This window comes from Ursus americanus, chromosome 13 (assembly GCF_024610735.1).
Source record: "Ursus americanus isolate L20-20 chromosome 13, mUrsAme1.1.p, whole genome shotgun sequence".
Lineage (NCBI taxonomy): Eukaryota > Metazoa > Chordata > Mammalia > Carnivora > Ursidae > Ursus > Ursus americanus.
In genome coordinates this window covers 42454016-42476338 of record NC_142139.1, presented here as the reverse complement: position 1 = coordinate 42476338, position 22323 = coordinate 42454016, and the positions used below count along the sequence as shown (strand labels likewise).

Here is a 22323-nt window from a genome sequence, read left to right as displayed (position 1 = left end):
GGTGTGCGGGTCTATTGCTCTGCCTTCTCTTTGTGGGACTGCCCCCCCTCCTGCATACAGTCTGTGAGTCTGTTTACCTCCAGACCATGTCTCAACCCTTCCAGCCACATCTCTTATTATTAGGATACTAATTTGTTGTTTATATATTTCAAAATGTTATCTTTTGATTTTATTTATAAATCATTAAGTACATTGAAGAATACATGAATGAATAAGAGAGATCAAAACTGTTAATTAAAATACGTGTTAAATTTATGAAAAGCTTGTGTACACAGGCCGCTGTGGGATCACAGAAGGTGGATCTAAAGTGATGTGGAGGGTCTATGAAGGTCACCTGCACCAGGCGAGACTTGAGCTGTGCTTTAAAATGTGACCAGAAATCAGAGAAGATGAAGAAATTGTTCTAGGAAGAGGATACGGCAGTCCAAATGGAAAAGAGCAAGATCTATCCCGGAAGTTATAAATAGTTCACTGTGTCTGGAGCAAAAAGGACTGCACAGAGATGGGCTACAGAGTGAAAAGGGCTTATTTACCAACGACTTGGTCAATATAGATGCAGCATTTGAACTTCACCCTGAAAACCTGGGGAGACACCGACATGTCTAGTCTTGGATTTTAGGAAGAATATTCTAATACAAATGTGAAACATTGTTCAGAAGGAGTCCTCTGGAGTCAGGAAAACCAAGTTGTGGTCTAGTTGACGCAGACATTAATCTTTTCATTGTCATAATTGTCAAGAGTGGAAAATGAAATTTAAAAATTTCTCTGTAATTGGGGCGCCTGGGTGGCTCAGTCCTTAAGCATCTGCCTTCAGCTCAGGGCATGATCCCAGAGTTCTGAGATCAAGCCCCACATCAGGCTTCACCGCTGGGAGCCTGCTTCTTCCTCTCCCACTCCCCCTGCTTGTGTTCCCTCTCTCACTGTCTGTCTGTCTCTCTCTCTCTGTCAAATACATAAATAAAATCTTTAAAAAAAATTTCTCTGTAATTGGAACTGAGTCTACTCTGGGAGGATATGTACCCAGGGAGCGGGGATGACTGGGAGTAGAGGGACTTTTCATTTATTTCTGGAGGCAGAAACTTTTGTATTATTTGAGTTCTTTTTTTAACCAAGCATAGACTTTAATAATAAATAATTTTTAAAGCTCATCAATAACAGATGGGAGCGATCTAATGTAGAAATTGATGTGATAATTATTGAGTGCTTTGGTGGGTCACCAAATCAGTATGAAGCCAAATTTTAATATGGGTGCTATAGCTGGTGTAATAATACTTGGTTACACTAATATTTTATAAGTATTCTAATGAAGAGTGTTTATACTATTTTTTGTAGTAGTCAGATTTTAGCTGGAACCATGTGTTCACCAATCAACTTGGAGCATGTTCAGGAGAAATGAACCATGAGTGAAAGGACTTAAAATCATTTTAGATAAGGAACTGCTACAGAAATTGGGGACGCTCTGCCTGGAGTGGGTCAGACAAGATATTTGACCTCAGTTATTGATGATGAGTTATGCCAAAGAGAAGTAAAAACATATTTCATTACATTTCTAAAAAAATAGAAACAAGGAATTGGGGTTGTAAGAGGACAGATTTAAGAAAGAAATTGAATGGATGTCATCTTTTTTATGCCTAGAAAGCTGACTATTCAGGTATTTTGGCCAGCTTCTCATAAACTGACAAAAACTGCGCTAGTCCTTCATTTAACTTAGACTTAGAGCCAATTGTGTTGTGATAGATTTCACAAAGTTCAGTTCCATTTATTTGTATGTAAATTCATGTGATAAGTTTGCGTGTTTTTTCCTTTCTCATTAAAAAAACTAACATGTTCATTTCTGAAGTTGGTTATATCTGTTTTCAAACTAGCACGTGAAAGGGTGGTGTTAATAATACTAAATAACTGGTTTTCTCAGCATTACTGCATCTTCCCCAACTTAACCATTCACACCTCCTGTCACCCACACTATGTACACAAGCCTAACTTGCCACTCTTGTCCCCATGGTTTTAACACTTTTTTAAGAAGTTTTTTTATTTATTAGAGAGAGAGAGCCTGATGAGTACGGGAGGGGCAGAGGGAGGGAGAGAAGCAGACTCCCCGCTGAGCAGGGAGCCCGATACGGGGCTTAATCCCAGGACCCCGAGATCATAACCTGAGCTGAAGTCAGATGCTTAACCAACTGAGCCACCCAGCACCCCCCTCCATGTATTAACACTGATTCAAGTTTTCTTACCCACAGCCTTCAACATTATACCTTCTTCTTTTTTTTTTTTAATGTTTTTTATTATATTATGTTAGTCACCATACAGTACATCCCTGGTTTTCAGTGCAAAGTTCAATGATTCATTAGTTGCGTATAACACCCAGTGCACCATGCAATACGTGCCCTCCTTACTACCCATCACCAGCCTATCCCATTCCCCCACCCCCCTCCCCTCTGAAGCCCTCAGTTTGTTTCTCAGAGTCCTTCTAACCAACAAAGATAAAGCCAGTTGAAAAAGAGAGCTGCCCTACCATTTAGTTCAGGTCAGGTGTCAAAAACCTCGGAATATGAAATTTGAGTTTCATTCTGTAGATTTAGGATCCTGATACCCGGGCCGATTGGGATCACCATCCAATCCTCCATTAGCTGCGATTACTTTGGGTTATGGGGTCATGCTGCGCTAGCCCACCATCCTGGGCGGGTGATATGGTTGTAAGGCCTAACAAAGGCAACACAATTTATGTTTACTGCTGAACTGATAGACTTCCAAGATATCTAATGTTTAAGCTCTAGGAAAATATTGCTTACCTGACAGAATTTGGACAATCATTTTGCAAATATGCTCAAGTTCTTGGATTGGCAAGTAGATGGGTTAGTTAGGGTTCTCCAGAGAAATGGAACCAATAAGAGAGCTATCTAGCTAGATAGATGTACATATAAAGAGATTTATTATAAGGAATTAGTTCATGTGATTATGGAGGCAAACAAGTCCCTAGATCTGGAGTGAGTTGGTGAACTGGAGATCCAGGAGAACTGATGGTATAGTTCCAGTCTGATGCTTGTAGTCTCAAGACTTAGGAGGAGCTGGTGTTTCACTATAATTCTGAAAGCAGGAAAAAACTAATGTCTCACTTCGAAGGCAATCAGGCATGAGGAACTGCCGTTACTCAGGGAAGTATCAGTCTTTCTGTTGTATGTGGGCCTTCAACTGGTTTAGTGAGGCCCACCCTCATCAGGGAGGATAATCCGCCTGAATTAGTCTACCCCTTTAAGTATTAATCTCACCCAAAACACCATGACAGTAACATGCAGCATAATGTTTGACCAGATGTGTTGGGCACCCCATGGCCCAGTCAAGTTGACATAAAATTAACCATCACAGTAGAGTTAGCAGATCCAGTATTACTGGTCCTCATCAGTATTTATTGCATGGTCTCTGTTTTTCAATTCTTTCTCCCTCCTACCCAGGAATTATTTACTTAACGTCAACTCTTAGCCATTTGGAATCTACTACACTTTTGTTGATGGTCTGTGCTCGAGATGGTGGTGGGCTCACATCTGTCGTCAATGCTGACATCACTATACACATTCTTCAGACAACACTGGCACCGGCTGAATTTGAAAGGCCTAAGTATACTTTCTCAGTTTATGAAGATGTACCTGAAAACAGTCCTGTGGGAACAGTGAAAGCAAAAGAGTCCTTGAGTAAGTACTTACTTCTTATGCCTTGTTAAAATCCATTACTAGAACATTGCCTGTGTTTTCTTCGGCTGTGTAATCTTAAATAAATCTTTTCCTTTCTCCATGCGAGAAGAATGGAGACCACACAATCTGTGGTTTGCTCTTTGTTCTTTCAACATTATTTCTATCCACCAATTTTTCCTGGTCAAAAAAGTAATAGATACTTTTGAAAGTTTAGAACAATACAGAATGACTATAATATAGAAAGTATACATCTATAACCCATTCCTCAAACAGACATATGTGCATGCATACACACACACACACACACACACACACACACACACTCTCTTTTAAATTTTTTGTATGCAAATACATCCTGATGTATTTGTTGTTTTAAAATTACCCTTTACCCTCCACTTTATATATTGAGGACAGTTTTCCAAGTAACTGGACATCATTTTGTCTCATTAAAAAAAGGTTGCATAGTATTTTGACTTAGATATAAACATGTTTTCTTGAAACATTTCTCTTTTTCTATTAAGTTAAATGATTTATAGTCATTTTTTGCTGGTCCAAATAATACTCCAGCAAATATCCATGTATGACTTAGAAAGGTTTCTCTGCAGGGTAGATTCCTAGAAGTGAATTATTTGTCCAAAGATCTTGTTCTGGTCACAGTCCACTTCTTCTCTGTCCTCTTTCCCTTCCCTTAACCTTTGTGGGGAATATTTGCCCATTCACAGGTAGATATCATAGAGAAGTATTAAGCATAACCTTAACTTGGCTTCCCCAAATATGTAAAACAGGCATCTGAATTATTTTCTGAATATCTTTCCGTTTTACTTAATGCAGGATGATTGAAAGGAAGATGGTGAGACCTGTAGCTAGCTCCTTGTCCATTGGACATTACCTTTGCCATCTAATACATCTTACTACTATGGTGCCCACTTTTCAGTAGATTTTGGAGAGCTGAGGAAGATATAAGACATTGCATTGTGTTTTCCATGGATGTAGTATATATCCGTAGAATGTATATGTGTATATACGTGTATGTATATATTAATGCTGTAAGTTTTCAGCTTTTCCAGTAGGTGCATTCCAGTCGGTGCATATGGTGATTGCTTTTTGTTTCTCTCTTTTCTACCCCCCCCCACCCTTTTTTTTAGATTCCTCAGAACCAATTTTTTATAGAATCTCCTCTGGTGATTTGGACAGAAAGTTCTCTATTCACCCTTGGCTGGGCGTCATTCAAACCCAGAAGCCTCTGGATCATGAAACACAGCCCGTGGTTGTGCTCACAGTGCAGGCTCAGCTTGGCAGCCTCCCCGCCTACAGCAGTACAGAGGTCAACATAACTGTGATTGATGTCAATGACAACCATCCGGTATTTCCCAAAGCCTCTGATGAGGTTCAGATTCCTCAGACCACATTGCCTGGCACAGCCCTGTACCTCGCCCGAGCACAAGACAAAGACAGTGGGAAGAATGGATTCATCAGATATACGATCGCAAGCCAGAATCCAAGCATCTTTGCTATCGACTCAGGGCTCGGGGCGGTGTTCCTCAATGAGAGTCTGGGAAGTCACGTGCCCCGGAAATGCACGCTAACTCTCGCGGCCCAGGATCTGGGCGTTCCTTCTCGGGCATCCCTGTTAGTGCTGACAGTTGCCATTGAAGAGCAGGAGCAAAGCCCATCTTTGGCTTTTGAAAACTTGATCTATCAAGTGGAAGTTAGCGAGTGTCTCTCGTTGATGACCCAAATCCTGCAAATACAGGCCTACCCGCTTGGCCCACAGCGCCCAAGCTCGCGGCTCCTGTACTCGCTGGAGCCCAGCACGGACTCCACTGTGTTTGGCGTCCGCCCTGACACAGGCTGGATTTATTTGCGGCGACAGCTAGACTATGAATCCACACAGACATATAATTTTAGAGCGTTTGCCTGGATCCCGGAGGACAGATTGTCGCAAAATGTGAGCACTTCAGTAATTGTTCATGTCCTGGATGAGAATGACAATTCCCCTACCTTCTTGCATGATGTGTTGTTTTTGAAAGTCGAGGAGAGCCCTGTTCCCCAAGGGGTAATAGGCAAAATTACAGCCATTGACAGAGACTCGGGAAAGAATGGACAGCTGTCATATTTCCTTTTGTCTGATGGAAAATTCTTCAAGATGAATCCTAATACAGGTAGCATTTTGTAGCTTCCACTTATTCCTTTAAAATTGAAATGAATAAACCTCAAGTCTTTTAGTGATAACATTACAAACATAAAATTAGTGTCTAGTAGATACCTTATTCAATTAGAGAATTGTGATTTTAAAATGGAGTCAAAATCGAGTAGAATTTTACCTGTAATGACTCATACTTCTCTTGCCTCCCACCCACATATTGCCAATATATGGTTCTTATTCTGAATTAGAGCTACCGTCAGAATTGGATTGAATAGATCCCTGTGCAAAGCCTAATTTTTCCTCCAACCATTCTTTTTCACTTGTGTTTTTTTTAAAAAAAAAGGCCAAATAATATTTTATAAAATATAAATGTCATAGATGTACAGCTAGAAAAAAATCCATTAGGTAAGATTGCAAAATCACTCTCTTGATGTATTTCCCCATTTTCATTCTGTTGGGAAACATGGTGAAAAAGGCAAATATTTCCACTGAGTTTTGGTGTTGTTTTTTTTTTTCAAGTCTTCATTATGAAGTTAAGTATTAAAATGCTATTATATTTTAAAATTTATATTGCAGAAATTTACAAAGATTTTATTTAATTCTGCAACCACCTACAAATGAAATATGTTCATATGGCAACCATAGCATAGTTGAAGAAACTGAGACTCAGAGAGCTCAAAGAACATGCCCTAGGTTAGGGAGCTGGAAGGAAGTAAGAGGAAATCACCACTTGCACAACTCCAGAAGGCACCGTTTATGTTGTAGCCTTTGTAACTGGTACCCCCTGCCCTATAGTGGCATAGAATTTGAATTCAGTTCTGAACTTCAAGCCTTTCCTCTCATAAAGGGCCTGTTGTGTGAATGAGGAACAGGTGCCTCTTCCTCCAGCAGATGGAGCTTTGCACCAGGGCACAGGACTTGCCAGGAAGGCTGCAAAGTGGATTTCAGCTCCCGTTCACGCCCAAGCTAGGCCGCCCTCTGCAGGACACAAACGGCACAGCACTACAGGAAGATCGTTGCTGGTGCCTTCCAGATGCTTGGTAGTTTAGTAGATCTTCTATTTCACTTGGTACTTAAAAAAAAATTAATTAAAGTATATAGTTGGTTCCCCCATGGTTTTCTCTCTCCTATAATTAGTCCAGCACCCAGCTTCAGAAGACCGGGTGTCCTTTCCTAGAGTTGTTGTATGGCTTGAAGCCAGTAGCTTAACCTCAGAACTCAGTTTCCTTAGCAGGAATAGAGGAGATAATTCCTGATGTGCTCCGTGTCCTGCTCGGAGGGGGAAAGAGTTAAAGTCTGTGAAGGGGCTTGCAAGACTACCTTCTCGCAAAAGATTCCCATTCCCCAGGGCTGGGTACAGTGTGGCCACACAGGGGTAGAGGGCACCCTTCAGAGCGTGGCAGGCGTGCCTGTCTTCCACATCTGCACATCCTGGTGCTCTGAGCCATTTGTTGGGACTGGGACTAGCTCCCATGGAGGCCTGCATTGGCGTCCCTTGTACCCAGTTCCAGGCTGAGCTTCACAGTCTTTTCCCCACTGACTTTCCAACTGCTGCTTGTCAATCAGAGTTGGTTCATCAGATAAAAATCTGCTTGCCATTCAGGATTTGGGGTTTTCAGAGCAGAATTATGGTTTGGAGCTTTAAAAATGCAGTTGTTGGGTATGTGAGTTTTGTTAAAAATCACACTTCTCGTAAACCCTGTATAAATGTAGTTTATATAGTAGATGGATATAGTAAACACTGCATTTCAGCTCAACAATTCCGCAACTTCTTACCCAAACGTGAATTTTCCTTTCTGTTCCTGATTTCACTCTTTGTTTTGTTCCACACACCGTCATTTCATTTGGATGAAGAGGGCAAAACCAGTCTTAGAAATGGTCATGTTAGCTGGAAGTTGCTTCGTATTGACTTTCTCACAAATAGATATTTCCATAAATAGTGAGGCAAGTAATGGCTGGTGGAGCTCTGCACCAGGAGCTGGGCTACCCTGAGAGAGCATGTGGCCTCCAGTGGTCCTTGGCATCAGGTAGAAGCAGCTATGATTTTATGCCAGAGTCTCCCTGGCTTGAACCATGAGAGAAGTTGCTAGTAAACAGTTCTGAGGAAGAACATGGAAAATAAAGCTTGTAAAGCATTGAGTTATTTGGGAAGTCACTATCCATTGCTATACATCTGTTTTATGACACAACAATAAAGAACTATTTACATAGAAGATAAACCATTGCCTACAGAATGTATTTGATTTTCAGGAAGGTATTTTGGCATTATTTTAAAGTAACGATAACAACTGTCACATTTGTGATAATTTACAGCTTACAAAATACTTTTAAATTTATGATTGCATTTGTTTCTGGTAGCCCTAGGAGGCAGGCTAGGGAGAGGTCCTTTCACGTCTGAGCTGGGAAAACTGGGACCCAAACCCAGAACTTGTAATGTCAGAGCTGAGGTGCTTTCCGTTATACTATGTGGCAATATGAAGAGAGATATGCTGTAATTTTAAATCTTCTAAATTACTACTGAATTCCCACAGAGTATTTTAACATTTATTTTTATGAATTCATTGTTTTAGTTCAGATGGTGGTTGGTAGATAGTTTGAAATACAAAGAAAGACAAATTGAAAGTGGCGTTTTCAGGAGAAACTTCAGAAAATTTCACAGTAGAGCCAGACTACTATCGTACGTCATCTTAGAAATGGTGCATTTACCCTGAGCTTTATATCCTTTCTGGGAATTCGCTTGGATGGGGTCATTCTAATACACAGTGACCGCCTGTTGGTTCTCCTTCGTGTTCCTTAGGTGAATTTATCAGTTGGGTGGCGCTGGATCACGAGCTTCAGGGGCACCACCAGGTGACTGTCCTGGTGACTGATCATGGCTCCCCACCACGGAACGCCACCATGGTGGTTTACGTCTCTGTGACTGACATCAATGATAACAGCCCATATTTCCCACAGTGTCTCCCTGGAGAGGAATTACACGTCAAGGTTTGTGGAGTGAAGTAGCCTTGCAAGCATTTTGTGATAGTCTTAGTCGTTTGTTTTGAGCACCATCTTGTGGTAAAAAGTGTGAATTTATCAAATCCGTCTCAAGTTGTGGCAATGCATACGTTTCCAGGAGATTTAGAAATTGTGTACATGTCAAAACAAAACAAAAAATGAAAAACCCAAACTCCACAAATTAAAAAAAAATAAAATGGTTTTATGTGCTATTTGGGATCACACCTCTAGTTTTATGGTAATGTAGTTTTGCCTGTTGCATATAAACAAAATGGAGCCCCACTATCAGTAATGCTGAGATAGGGATTGTTTTCCCAGTAATTTGCATGCATCTCTTTGTGCAGAGCTCCTTATGAGCAACTGGTGCACGTCTTGAAGCTGGTGAGTTAAATATAAGGGAACAATCTGTATGTAGCTGTCAAGCAGAAAGATGTGCAACCAGAGACGGTAACATTTGATCTTTGGTAGCGCCGGCAGAAATTTCTAACTATGTGTATATGATTTTATCTTTTTCATTTCCATGTTTCGTATGTTTTATACTATACGTAATAAATTAGAATATTTGTTCATGTACCTAATTAATAAATAGATCTTGGAGGTATTTATACTTTTTTTAATGAATGGGTTATATGAATAAACAGTTGGGAAGCTGGTGCTCCAAAGCGCCTGAATTGGACGTTCAAATTGTGCTCCGATGTGCGCCTTGAACACCTCAGAAAGGTACTGAGACAGTTAATAACTTCAAACTCATCTTCCAAAGCTGTATTTAAAGAAAATCCTGCCAAAGCAAAGCATTATTATAGTATCATTTCAATTTTAATCATATCATGAAAACATCCTATGGCAGGACTTTACCCTTGGAGTTCAGCTCCACATGTACATTTCAATATTCCATGAAAATTTCTGTTAACTAATGAGGTATGTTACCTGGATCAGGTGTGTTTCCTGAAATAAAGGTTTGTATTTATTTTTAGCATATTTTGGACCTTTTAAAAAATGAAGAGATGCTAGAATCCTTAAAATATATCCAAAATCTACGTTTATTTACTCAATCGGATTTTTTTTCTCAAAATTAGTTCAAATGCTGCAGAAAATTTGTTCAAATTGAATTTGTTCAAATTTGGAGTATTGTTTCTTTTCATGGATTTGCACTTACATAACTTTTATGTGGTAGACGTTTGAGTTATAGGTGGATTTTAACATAGTTTAAAAAATGTTTAGTAGTAATGTGTTCTTTCACTTAAAGGTTCATAGTTTTTTCTAAAATTTCACTAATTTTTAAGCCATTTGTTTTAATGACAGGTTCTGGAAGGTCAACCAGTAAATATGTTGGTTACAACTGTGTTTGCAAAGGATTTTGACGAAGGAAACAATGCGGAAGTTGTATATTCAGTATCTTCAGGTAAAAGTCACCCTTCATAAAGGATTAGGAGCTTTTAGATTTTCCTCTTTTGTCTACCAGCTATCTACCTTCTTCTGGGAAAATGGTTAATGTTGAAAATAACACCAGGTACAAACAAAATACATTTGTGATTATCTAGAATCGCCTACATTTAAAAAAATAACTCAAAAGTTTAATGTAAAATCATTGTCATTTTTCTATGTCCTAAATAGAAACCAACCAACCATCCACCTTAAATGGATAATTTTCAATAATCTGAAATGCAAATCAGCTTCTATTGAAAGTAAATTAGTAGTGAAGCAAAATTGGTATTAAGTATAAAGAAATATGATTATGAATGCCAAACATGTATGAATCTCTTGAAGACTAAGAATTCCTAAGGTCAAAGTAAATAATACTTAGAAAATGTCACAGTACATATATATGCGTGTGTGTTGGAACTTCATTGAGAATGGCTCATGTTTATGTATTTCTTTTAGAATGCACAGGTCTCAGATTTGTTCTGGTGATTAGTTTTAGTTGGCACTGCATTTTATACTATTTTTAAAGGTATTTGTTGCTTTGTCATGTTTGTCACAAAATGAGACATAATGTTATTTCTTGCTACTAATGTTATCTCTTTTTCTCAAGAAAGAAAGAAAAAGAAAGAAAGAAAATCTTTTTAAAAATCACCAGCATTTTATTTATTTTTAAAGGTTTATTTATTTATTTGAGAGAGAGAGAGAGTGGGGGAAGGGGGAGGAGGGAGAGGGAGAGAGAGAATCTCAAGGAGACACCCTGTCGAGCACCAAACCCAACAGAGGGCTGGATCTCAGCACCCAGAGATCATGACCTTAGCCGAAACCAAGAGTCCATCACTCAACCGACTGAGCCACCCAGGCACCCCCCAAAAATCACTAGCATTTTAAAAACTAATCAGATTTTCAAAGACCTTGCTCACCATAACAGAGAAAACCATAGGATGTTGGGGCAGATATACTGTGAAGTAATGAAGTTTAAGTTTCAGGTCCCTTCGCTTGAAGGGCTCTCTGGGATGGGGCTAAGGAGCTGTGGACAATTTATATTTGTAATATTGTCCTATTTTTCTTAAACACAATCCCTCACATTATATATTTCAAAACCCCCAAATCAGGAGCATACTGATAGGAGCATAGGAAGGAAAATTTCAATAAAAGACATTCAACACCTTTATGTAGGAAACTACAAATTATTAAAGGAAGACCTTAAAGAAGAATGAAATGAAAAGGCATATCATATTCATGCTTGGGCAAGTTCAAGGTCCTAAAGTGATAATGAGCCTGCTGTGCACACACATACACACACAAACACACACAGAAATTACTATATTCAACTATAATCCTGCTATCATACCATTATCTAGAAAGAAATGAAACCAGGCTATATATTATTCACGAGTATGTGGACTGGAAAGATAAACCACCACTTTAGAAAAGAGGCTAGTTACAGGGAAAAAGGAGGGGAACGAGCTTGGGAGGTATACCCAGGTCCTCTGCCGTAGTGATACTTAATGTATTTATTTAAAGCTTTTGAAGAAATTTTGGGAATTGGCTAATTTGGGAATGTTTACATGGGTGTTCATCATATATTTCCAAATGTTTGAAATATTGATTTTTTTTTAAATTAGCTTCTAAAATGATATTTGGGTGTAGCAATATAAAAAATACAATGGTGTATATTATGTTATTCATACCTTTGCTTTTACTTCATCCAATTGCTAAATAGAGGCAACTACAAAATATAAGAAAAAATAGCAAGATAAAAATAAATATAATGTAGGGTGCCTGGTTGGCTCGGTCAGTTAAGCTTCAGACTCTTAATTTTGGCTCAGGTTGTGATCTCAGGGTTGCGAGATGGAGCCCCCAGTCAGGCTCCACACTGAGCATGGAGTCCGTTTGGGATTCTCTCTCTCCTTTCTCTGCCCCTCCCCCCCACCACTCATGCTCTGTCTCTCTAAAAAAAAAAAAAAAAAAAGAGGGAGAGAGAAAGAAAAGATAATGCAAACAAAAACATGTGTAACATTTGTGAAAATTTCATACGGTATTCATGTAAGAATGAATAAATGGATCAAAGCATAGAAATCACAATTAATAGATGTTACATAATTTCCTGCTGTACCCTCTAACTTTCTTAAGGGCAAGAGTTCTTTTTTATTTGTCTTTATATCTCCTAGGACTGATAAAATATCTGTTCTGTGATAATGACTCATCAAAATGGAACACAAGAATGAAAGAAAGCCACTAACTCAGGCTTTGTCGAGAGTTTTTTGGTTTGTTTGAAATGTTTAAATTTTACTAAAGAATAGAAATCTGTTATTTAACAAAAAACCTATATAATCAATTTGATTAGAAGTACCAGTATGAACTTATGACATATTTTAGTTTGTGCGTGTGTATTCTCTGTCCACTGAAAAAAGCCTAGAAACGATGACTGGCCTGGAAGCAATACGCACCCCCTCACATTCAGAATATAGCCTCCCAATACCATGTTCTCCAAAGGGAATCAGGAGTCCTTGAAAAAATGGCTGACTCCATGTCTTGGACAGGAAATCTTTACAAGATGAGTCTGTGCCATTTTGTCATACCAGATACAAGGAGGTTACTAAAGATGACTAGGATCATATTAGAAAAGTTCAGGAATCAACTTTAAAAGAATCCCAATGTTCAAAGACGGGACAATCTGAACATAGATAAGAATAATAATGGCAATAGATTGAAACCCTGCTGATGTGTTTAAATTCATGCTTAATGAGTCTTAAAACAGAGGCAAAGCAAACTTCTAATTATCACAGTTGGAGCCCAGGAGGGGGATGTTAGTAACCAATCCATTATTTTGAACGTTGTTAAATAAAAGCTTAGCATCAAGTTTTTACCCTGACTTTCCTATAATGACTTGTTACCCTGGGTTACCAATAAGTAGAGATGCATGTTGAAATATATCCAGAAGAAATAACAGGATTTCTGGGATTTTCTTCCAAAGATGATGGTAAAGGGGAATATATGAGTAGGGAAGAAAGATTGGTCATGAGTTGCTAATTATTGAAGCTAGATGACAGGCACAGTCATCATCTCAGTGCAGTCTCAATATAAGGTCAAAGTCATCTTTGTGCGGAGCTCAGTATAGCATTCTGTCTACTTTTACATACATTTGAAAATTTCCATAATAAAACATTTAAAAATCTGTTATGTTTCTTGTCTATATTTTAATATTATTTTATGTTCATACACTCTCAGAGCTTAAAACAAACAAATCTTCCAAATTATCACAGATGTATGTACATTCATTAATTCTGTTTTCTGCATTGTCAGTTAACATTGATTTCTTAATTTCTGTGTGTGTGTGTATAGAAGACAGTTCTGATCACTTCAAGATTGATGCCAACAGTGGTGAAATAAGAACAACCACCATGCTTTCATATGACCGTAGACCTTCCTACAGGATGACCGTCATTGCCAGTGACCAGGGAGTGCCTCCTCTTCAAGGCCAGGCAGTCATTAATATCCAGGTAATGTTTTGAAAAAAATGCTCAGCATCACTCGGCATCAGAGAAATACAAATCGAAACCGCAATGAGATACCACTTCCCACCAGTCAGAATGGCTGAAATTAACAAGACGGGAAACAACAAATGTTGGAGAGGATGAGGAGAAAGGGGAACCCTTTTACAATGCTGGTGGGAATGCAAGCTGGTGCAGCCACTCTGGAAAACAGTACGGAGGTTCCTCAAGAAGTTAAAAATAGAGCTACCTTACGACCCAGCAATTGCACTACTAGGTATTTACCCCAAAGATACAGATGTCGTGATCCAAAGGGGCGCCTGTACCCCAGTGTTTATAGCAGCAGTGTCCACAATAGCCTAACTATGAAAAGGGCCCAGATGTCCATCGACAGATGAACAGGTAAAGAAGATGTGGTCCATATATACAATCGAATATTACTCAGCCATCAAAAGGATAAAATATTACCATTTACATCAACTGGAACTGGAGAGTGTTATGCTGAGCAGAATAAGTCAATCAGAGAAAGACAATAATTGTCATATGGTTTCACTCATATGTAGAATATTAGAAACAGTGCAGAGGATCATAGGGGAAGGGAGAGAAAACGGAATGGGAAGAAATCAGAGAGGGAAACAAATCACAAGAGACTCTTAACTATGGGAAACAAACTGAGGGTTATTTGGAGAGGGATGGGTAACTGGGTGATGGGCATTAAGGAGGGCACGTGATGTGAAGAGCACTGAGTGTCTTATGCAACCGATGAATAACTGAGTTCCACATCTGAAACTAATGATATACTACATATTGGCTAATTGAACTAAAAGATATCCAGGTAATGTCCCGTCATCACGATAAAGTGTGAAAAGTTGTTCAGAAGGTTTTTGTTAGATTTTTATACAAATGTGTACAGTGAAGATACCTTAAATACATGAATACTATTTTTAGAGAGCATTGCAGATTTATGTGTGTCTTTTTATTATCACTTGAGAAATGATTAGACCCAAGTAACTCTTACTTTTAACTTTGTACAGTTCCTGACAAGATAGTTATCTTTATCACTACATAGGCGTTTATGTTGCTTTGCTTACGAAGAACAAATTGTCTTGTCTTTTACTTGTTCCTAATTGCAAGGACCTCGTAAATTTGCGGGAGAAACTTGTATGTAAACAAGTGGCCAATAATATATCACATAGTTCTATGTAATTGTTTTTAAATTTAGAAAAGTCACTTGAGAACCATATTTTAAGGCTTTTCTTTAATCATAATGAGCAAACAACTTGTGGGAAGTCTTCATTGTAGGAAAAATTCACACTAGCCAGTTAAAAATGAGATCATTGTGCATAACTAGATTTCTTCGTTCCTGAGCATGACAATCACTAATATTAATACAGATATGTACAATAATCAAGAATATATATCCCTAAGAATTCTGTTTCTAAATTATATTCTTTATTGATTGAGAATATGCGGGTTAGTAGAAAATTCTATATCGTAATATTTCCAAGTCTCTGGTTTCAGATAAACAAAGACACATGATACATAAATGTGCACAGATGTTGTCATTATGGATATATTGGTCTCTAGGATTTAGAGTAATTTGGAGAACTATCTATTTCACATTCTCATTGAAGAATCACAAAGCTACAATTCAGTTTAACTATAGAGTGGTCTCACCAAACCTCATTTCACGCATTAGAACAAACAGGGAAATGGAAAATTCCGTACTTTCTTATCTCCTGGATGTTACGAAATTTTCAATCTTCAGAGACGTATTGGAATTATATACTAGAAAAAGACATTTTCTCACCAATTAACATATGTGTATCATACAAATGGAAGGAATTAGCTTCAAAGTAGTATCATCACACCTATTGAGTCAACTGTTAAAAAGGACCCCAAATTAACAGCTCCTTTTCATTCTTTCAGGTGATACCACTATCTAAAGGGAGAGCTATCATTTCTCAGAATATTAGACACTTAGTTTTACCCGAAAACTTGAAGCCTGCAAAAATAATGAGCTTGATAAAGTCACCCGATCACCTTCAACAACATCATAATGGAAAGTTACATTTTAGTATTGCTGAAGACGACAAGGATGGTCACTTCGAAATCGACAGTTCAACAGGGGACTTGTTCCTTTCTAAGGAACTTGATTATGAAATGACATCTCATTACCTTTTCAGGGTGGTTACTAAAGACCACAGCAAAACCCCTCCCCTAAATAGCACAGTCTTCCTTAGTATTGATGTGGAGGATCAGAATGACCATTCCCCATTTTTCCAAGAAGAGTTCGTTGTGATAAGTGTCGAAGAGAATGTCCCTATAGGGACTCTGGTGCATATCTTCAATGCCAAAGATGGGGATGGCAGTTTTTTGAACAGTAGAATTCAATACTTCATTGAATCCCACCACCCTGGAATGAGTCCATTTCTCATCCACCCCTCATTTGGCACATTAGTCACTGCATCCCCCCTTGACAGAGAGAGGGTTCCAGCTGTCATCCTGACAATAACTGCATCGGATCAGGCTGCGAATGTGACAGACCGGCGATTGAGATCACTGATGGCAAAGGTCGTGATTTTGGATGTAAATGACCACAGCCCCACTTTTATGTCTTTCCCCATTGCCCACATCAAAGAGGATGCCACGGTGGGCTCCTTGGTGCACCACGTAAGTGCTCAAGATCCAGATGAAGGAAGGAATGGACGAGTGACATACAGCATCATCTCAGGAAATGAAAACATGGCCTTTATGCTAGACAAGTCATCAGGTACTGTCTGTCATCAGTTAAAGTCTCTGATCACTTGCTCACATTTGTCTTTTCATTTTTGCCCCTAAAATGACAGTTCTCAAGATGAATAAGCTTTAAAGAAATGTGACTTGATTTACTGTGTAACTTACATCTATGAAAGGCCCAGAGGTTGTACTCAGACAGCCACCTGTGATTGGCCTGTTGGTTAGCATCGACAATGCTTTGTTGCTAGCTCACATTTCACAAGATGAATATGCAGTAGCGAACTTCCTTCCTGCTTTGCACTGTGGATCCTCACAGGGTAGGAGATGGTACCAAAGTGCATCAAGACGGAGTATACTAATCATCAGCATTATTCAAAGACTTTAGAAGGGAAACTTATCTTTAAGATCGTACAAATATTCATTTGGAAATAGCTGGAAATACTGTATTTTTAAATGGTTCGATTGATTTGGGGCATTAAGACCTTTACTTCTCACATCAGCTGTAACATTTTATTTTTTGCAGAAGCATTTATTCACTGTCCACTCTGCAGAAATGTCACTCACTGTCACTTCGCTTGTCTTGCTGTCACCATGTTGCCAGATAACATCTCCTAAAAGTTTTGATGCAGTTTGATGGAAGGCTACATGCATAAAGTGTCATTCTTGTGAAATTGGAAATGAACACCCCTCAACCTGATTTTCAGGAGATATTGAAGAGATGGACTACCATCTCATTCTCTAAAAAATAAAGTCATTTTGCATGAGTCTTAGAAAAAACATCTCAGATGTATACCAGTTGGCCCAACTGTTCGTTAAGAACATTCTTTGGAATGGGACTGAATGTGTAGGATTTGGAATCATGATTATAGGCCGGCTATATACTGTTGGAAAATTTCATCAAAATATTTATTAAATCCTGTACATATGGTTCCATTCTGAGTCATGCATGACCACCACCAAAAAGCCCAACTGACAGAGAGATAGTCCAGACCCAGCTGCTGATTTCTGTGAGAGCTGGGGTCTCCAAGGACCTGTTTCAACGATACTTAAAATGTTTTCCAACATGGCTAAGGAAGGTCTATTTCAGATTGTTAAAGAGGATGGATAAAATTAGAATCGCGCCTCAGTAATATAGGTGTCATGACTCTTAAACAATTTTACTGGCTGTTTCAGTTGAGGTATTTTTCAAAGACATAAATGATCATAGCTGAATGCATTCAGAGGAGAAGGGCTATTTTCCTTCACAAAGCTCACATTTATTATGAAGAAGACACAGTTTTGCAATGGCTTTGGCTCTGAAATACAGAGGGATAAGTAATGATTGAAAAACTACCTTATAAAATCTGAATCAATAAGCTTCTTTGATTATTTGAAAGTAAGTTCTCATAGGATGAGCATGTGTTAGAGAAGCAAACAGCAATCCTCAAAGAAAAAATGTGACGATTGGCATCATGTGACAGCTCTATGTGTGCAAGACTTTATTTTATCACACTTTGTTTAGACGAGTTACGTGCTTAAATGGCAGTCCGATGGAGACTATTTGTTCTATTTGTGAAGTTTATTTCCTGAGTTATAGAGCTTTTCTATTTTTTGTTTGGAAATAAAGATCGTTAACTGAGATATATAAAGAGACTATAACTCTTTATCTTAAGGAATGTAGCCAAACTCACCTTTTTGTAAATGACATGAAATGTCATTTGACATGGAGGTGTTTACTGTTATAACCTAGATTTTTTGTTTGTTTTTGTTTTGTTTTTTAAGTAGGCTCCATGCCCAGCATGGAGCTTGAGCTCATGGCCCTGAGATCAAGAGTTGCATGCTCTACCGACTGAGCCAGGCAGGTGCCCCTAACCTAGATTTTGTTTTTAAATGAAGGTAGAAAAATAATTTGGTGTAATCATCTCCGTAGGTAATGGGATATAATAGATTATTTCTGAATTCTCATTCATCTTTATAATTTAAACCAGAATGAATCTTTTAACTAAAAAGTTATGATAATACATAAACTTCACATTGATTTAATGATTTATTCTTTAACAAAGAAAGCTTCTAGATCTTTAGCAAGTTCAGTACGATAGACAAAGGTAGAGTAACCACAACTTCTCTAGAAAATGTTTATTCTCTATTGCTCTTCTCCTCTTTCAAATCAGGCTTACTCACAACCACCTGTCCTTTGGACTATGAAATAAAAGCTCAGCACATACTGACCCTTCTGGCCCTGGATGACGGCATACCAGCACTTTCTTCATCCCAGACTTTGACGATTACTGTTCTCGACGTTAATGATGAGGCACCTGTGTTTCAGCAGAAGCTGTATGAAGCTTCAGTTAAAGAAAACCAAAATCCAGGGCAGTTTGTCACAAGGGTTGAAGCTATGGACAAAGATTCAGGTAATTTCAAAATATGGAAACTTGGTAATTAATGCTAAAAACAAAAATTCGCATACATGAAGCCAATTATGGCCCAAGAAAATGAAGACGATTGCTAGTTATTTCAAATTTCTAATACCTCTGTAATTAGCATACACATAAAAACATACACATGTGAAGGTAATGTGTGCTTTTTTAAAAAAAAAGATCTATTTGTTTATTTTAGAGACAGAGAGACAGAGAATATGCAGTGGGGGGAGGCAAAGGTAAAGGGAGAGAGAGAATCTCAAGCAGACCCCCCACTGAGCGAGGAGCCTCAAGCCTTAACCGACCCACTGAGCCCCCCAGGCACCCCTCGATAATGTGTGCTTTTATATGACATTTGTTTCTCTTGATTTATATTATTATTTATGGTAGAGTGATACCTAATTAACATAATTTTTTATTTGATCTTGATAGTAAACTGCAGTATAGACAAAGCATCACATTTTTTTCAGAGTGCGATGGTTGGATGCATCCCATACAAAAAGGTCAATGGATCCGTATTTCTTCTCTGTAGAGCGCAACGGAAGAGAGAGGAAGCTGGGCGTCAGATTGCCTTGGTTTGAATCCTAGAAGTACCCTTTACTTCAACTGTGTAACTTTGAACAAGTAGCTAATTCTCTCTCTTCCTCTGTTTGCTTATCTGGAAAATGGGCATAACGATAGGGCCTAAGTTCTAGTTATGTTATGAGGATGAATGAGTTATTATGTGTAAAGAGCTAAGACCAGTGACCGGCACAATAAGTGGTCAATAAAGGTCAACTTCTATCATTACTATTATTACTCTTATTAATGTCAGCCACTATGTCCAGACAAATAACTGTGAAGTGAATAGTTACTATAGCTGGGAATATGTAAATGTCTTAGAGTTGCTTTTCAATATCACGGTGACTTTTTTGGTTTAGTAATTTAATAATATTTTTTATATTTTAAACAAAATAATTCTAAAAATTACGTGAAAGAGCATATGCCAGTTGTTTCCATCTGAGTTAATATGAATAGTTTAGTAAGTCAGTCTTTTTACCTCATGTATATATATTCTTTTTATTGTATGAGTTTCAGGTGTACATTATACTCTGACATCAGTATACACTACAAAGTGATTACCCCCCAAAATCTAGTTACTATAAGTCACTTGACAATTGACCTTGTTTACCCTTTTCACACACACACCCACCCCCATTCTCTGTATCTATGAGTTTCTCTTTGGTTCATTGTATTGGTTTGTTGTCAGATTCCACATACGACTGAATCATATCCATCTTTCTCCTTCTGACTTATTTCACTTAGCATAGTATCCTCAAGGTCCATCCATGTTGCTGCAAATGGCAAGATTTCATTCTTTCTTATGGCTGAGTAATATTCCATTTCACATTCCACATCTTCTTTATCCATTCATCTATTGATGGACATTTAGGTGTTTTGTACATATCTTGATTATTGTAAATAATGCTGCAGTGAACATAGGGGTACATCTGTCTTTTTGCATTATTTTCATTATCTTCGGATAAAACCCAGTAGTGGAATAACTAGATCATATGGTAGTTCTGTTTTTAATTTTTTGAGGAATCTCCGTACTGTTTTCCACAGTGGCTGCCCCAGTTTGCATTCCCACCAACAGTGCACAAGGGTTTTCTTCTCTCCACATCTTCGCCAACACTTGTTATTTTTTGTCTTTTTGATAATAGCCATTCTCATAGATGTGAAGTGACATATCATTGTGGTTTTGGTTTGCATTTCCCTAATAATTAGTGATGTTGAACATTTTTTCATGTGCCTCTTGGCATCTGTATGTTTTCTTTGGAAAAATGTTTATTCAGATCCTCTGCCCTTTTTCAAATCAGGTTGTTTGGGTTTTTTTTGTTGAATTGTATGAGATTATTTTTAAAGATTATTTATTTATTTTAGAGAGAGAGAGAGAGAAAGAGAGAGCACAAGCAAGGGGAGGGGCAGAGGGAGAGGGAAAGAGAGAATCTTGAGCAGACTCCCCACTGAGTGGGGAGCTGGATGCAGGGCTCGATCTCATGACCCTGAGATCTCAACCTGAGCCAAAACCAAAAGTCAGACACTCAACAGACTGTGCCACCAAGGCATCCCTGTATGAGTTCTCTATATATCTTGGATATTAACCTCTATCAAATGCATAATTTGCAAATATCATCTCCTATTCTGGAGGGGCTTTTTTGATGAGGGTTTCCTTTGATATGCAGAAGCATTTTGGTTTGATATATTCCCATTTGTTCATATTTGCTTTTGTTTCCCTTGACTTTGGAGTCTGATTCACAAAAACATGACTAGGACCAATGTCACAAAGCTTATCGCCTGTGTTTTCTTCTAGGAATGTTATGGTTTCGGGTTTTATATTCAACTATTTAATTCATTTTGAATTAATTTTTGTGTATGGTGTCAAATAGTGGTTCAATTTCATTCTTTTGCATGTGACTGACCAGTTTTCTCAACACCATTTATTGAAGAAACTGTTCTTTGTCCGGTGTATGTTCTCATAAAGTAATTGTCCATATATGTGTGGGTTTATTTCTGGGATCTCAATTTTGTTCCATTGATCTGTGTGTCCGTTTTTATCCTGGTACTATATTGTTTTGATAATTATAGCTTTGTAGTATAGTTTGAAATCAGGGGGCATGATACCTTCAGCTTTGTTCTTTCTGAAAATTGCTTTAGCTATTTAGGATCTTTTGTGATTCCTTACAAATTTTAGAATTATTTGTTCTAGATCTGTGAAATATACTGTTGGCATTTTGATAGGGATTGCGTTGAATCTGTGGATTGTTTTGGATAGTATAGCCATAGTAACAATATTAATTCTTCCAATCCATGAATAAGCCAGTCTTTTTAAATTCACATTCATATATAGCAAGTAGCATTACATAATCATTATAATTTTTCTTTACAAGAATTGTAATAGATGTGTCTATGGAAATAATAGTATTAACAGTAGCATTTTCTTCCTAAATTGTTCATCTAGGGGATAATAGATTTCCTTGAGCTTTTAAACTACGTTATATGCCATTTTAGATGCTTTGTCCTTTTGGAAAACATCATCTTCTAATGAAATGCATTTTACATACATTCGTATATGATGCTACAAAAATTTTCTTTTCAAAGACTAACCTAATTTTCTCTCTTTTCACCAGAATGGGGCAGTATGATCACAAAATTTTTCTTACTATGCTCAAAGACACATGACTGGAGTGTGGTAACAATCGCTCCTCCCAACTTGTACTTACAGAATTTATTTAGCACATTTCTGGCAGTACAGTTTTAAGGGCCGTAGAAACAATGGAGAATATACATCAGCTTTGTGTTTCACAGTAGTTCAATGAAGTTCTCTTAGAGTACTCTCTGGTGTAAACTGAGCAACATAGGGCTCTGGGCAACACAGAAGCTACTTCTCCAAGTTCACGGAC

General features: G+C 38.0%; 1 protein-coding gene across 1 annotated transcript in view; it reads left to right on the top strand.

Moving 5' to 3' along the window:
- DCHS2 (dachsous cadherin-related 2) overlaps positions 1-22323 on the top strand; it is a 122324-nt gene that overhangs the window by 29446 nt on the left and 70555 nt on the right. Inside the window, exons 4-10 of the mRNA XM_087866409.1 lie at positions 3450-3686; positions 4832-5848; positions 8630-8817; positions 10132-10231; positions 13597-13754; positions 15675-16518; positions 18635-18874. Coding sequence (XP_087722535.1) covers positions 3450-3686; positions 4832-5848; positions 8630-8817; positions 10132-10231; positions 13597-13754; positions 15675-16518; positions 18635-18874 — 2784 coding nt within the window. The remainder of the gene's footprint in view (positions 1-3449; positions 3687-4831; positions 5849-8629; positions 8818-10131; positions 10232-13596; positions 13755-15674; positions 16519-18634; positions 18875-22323) is intronic.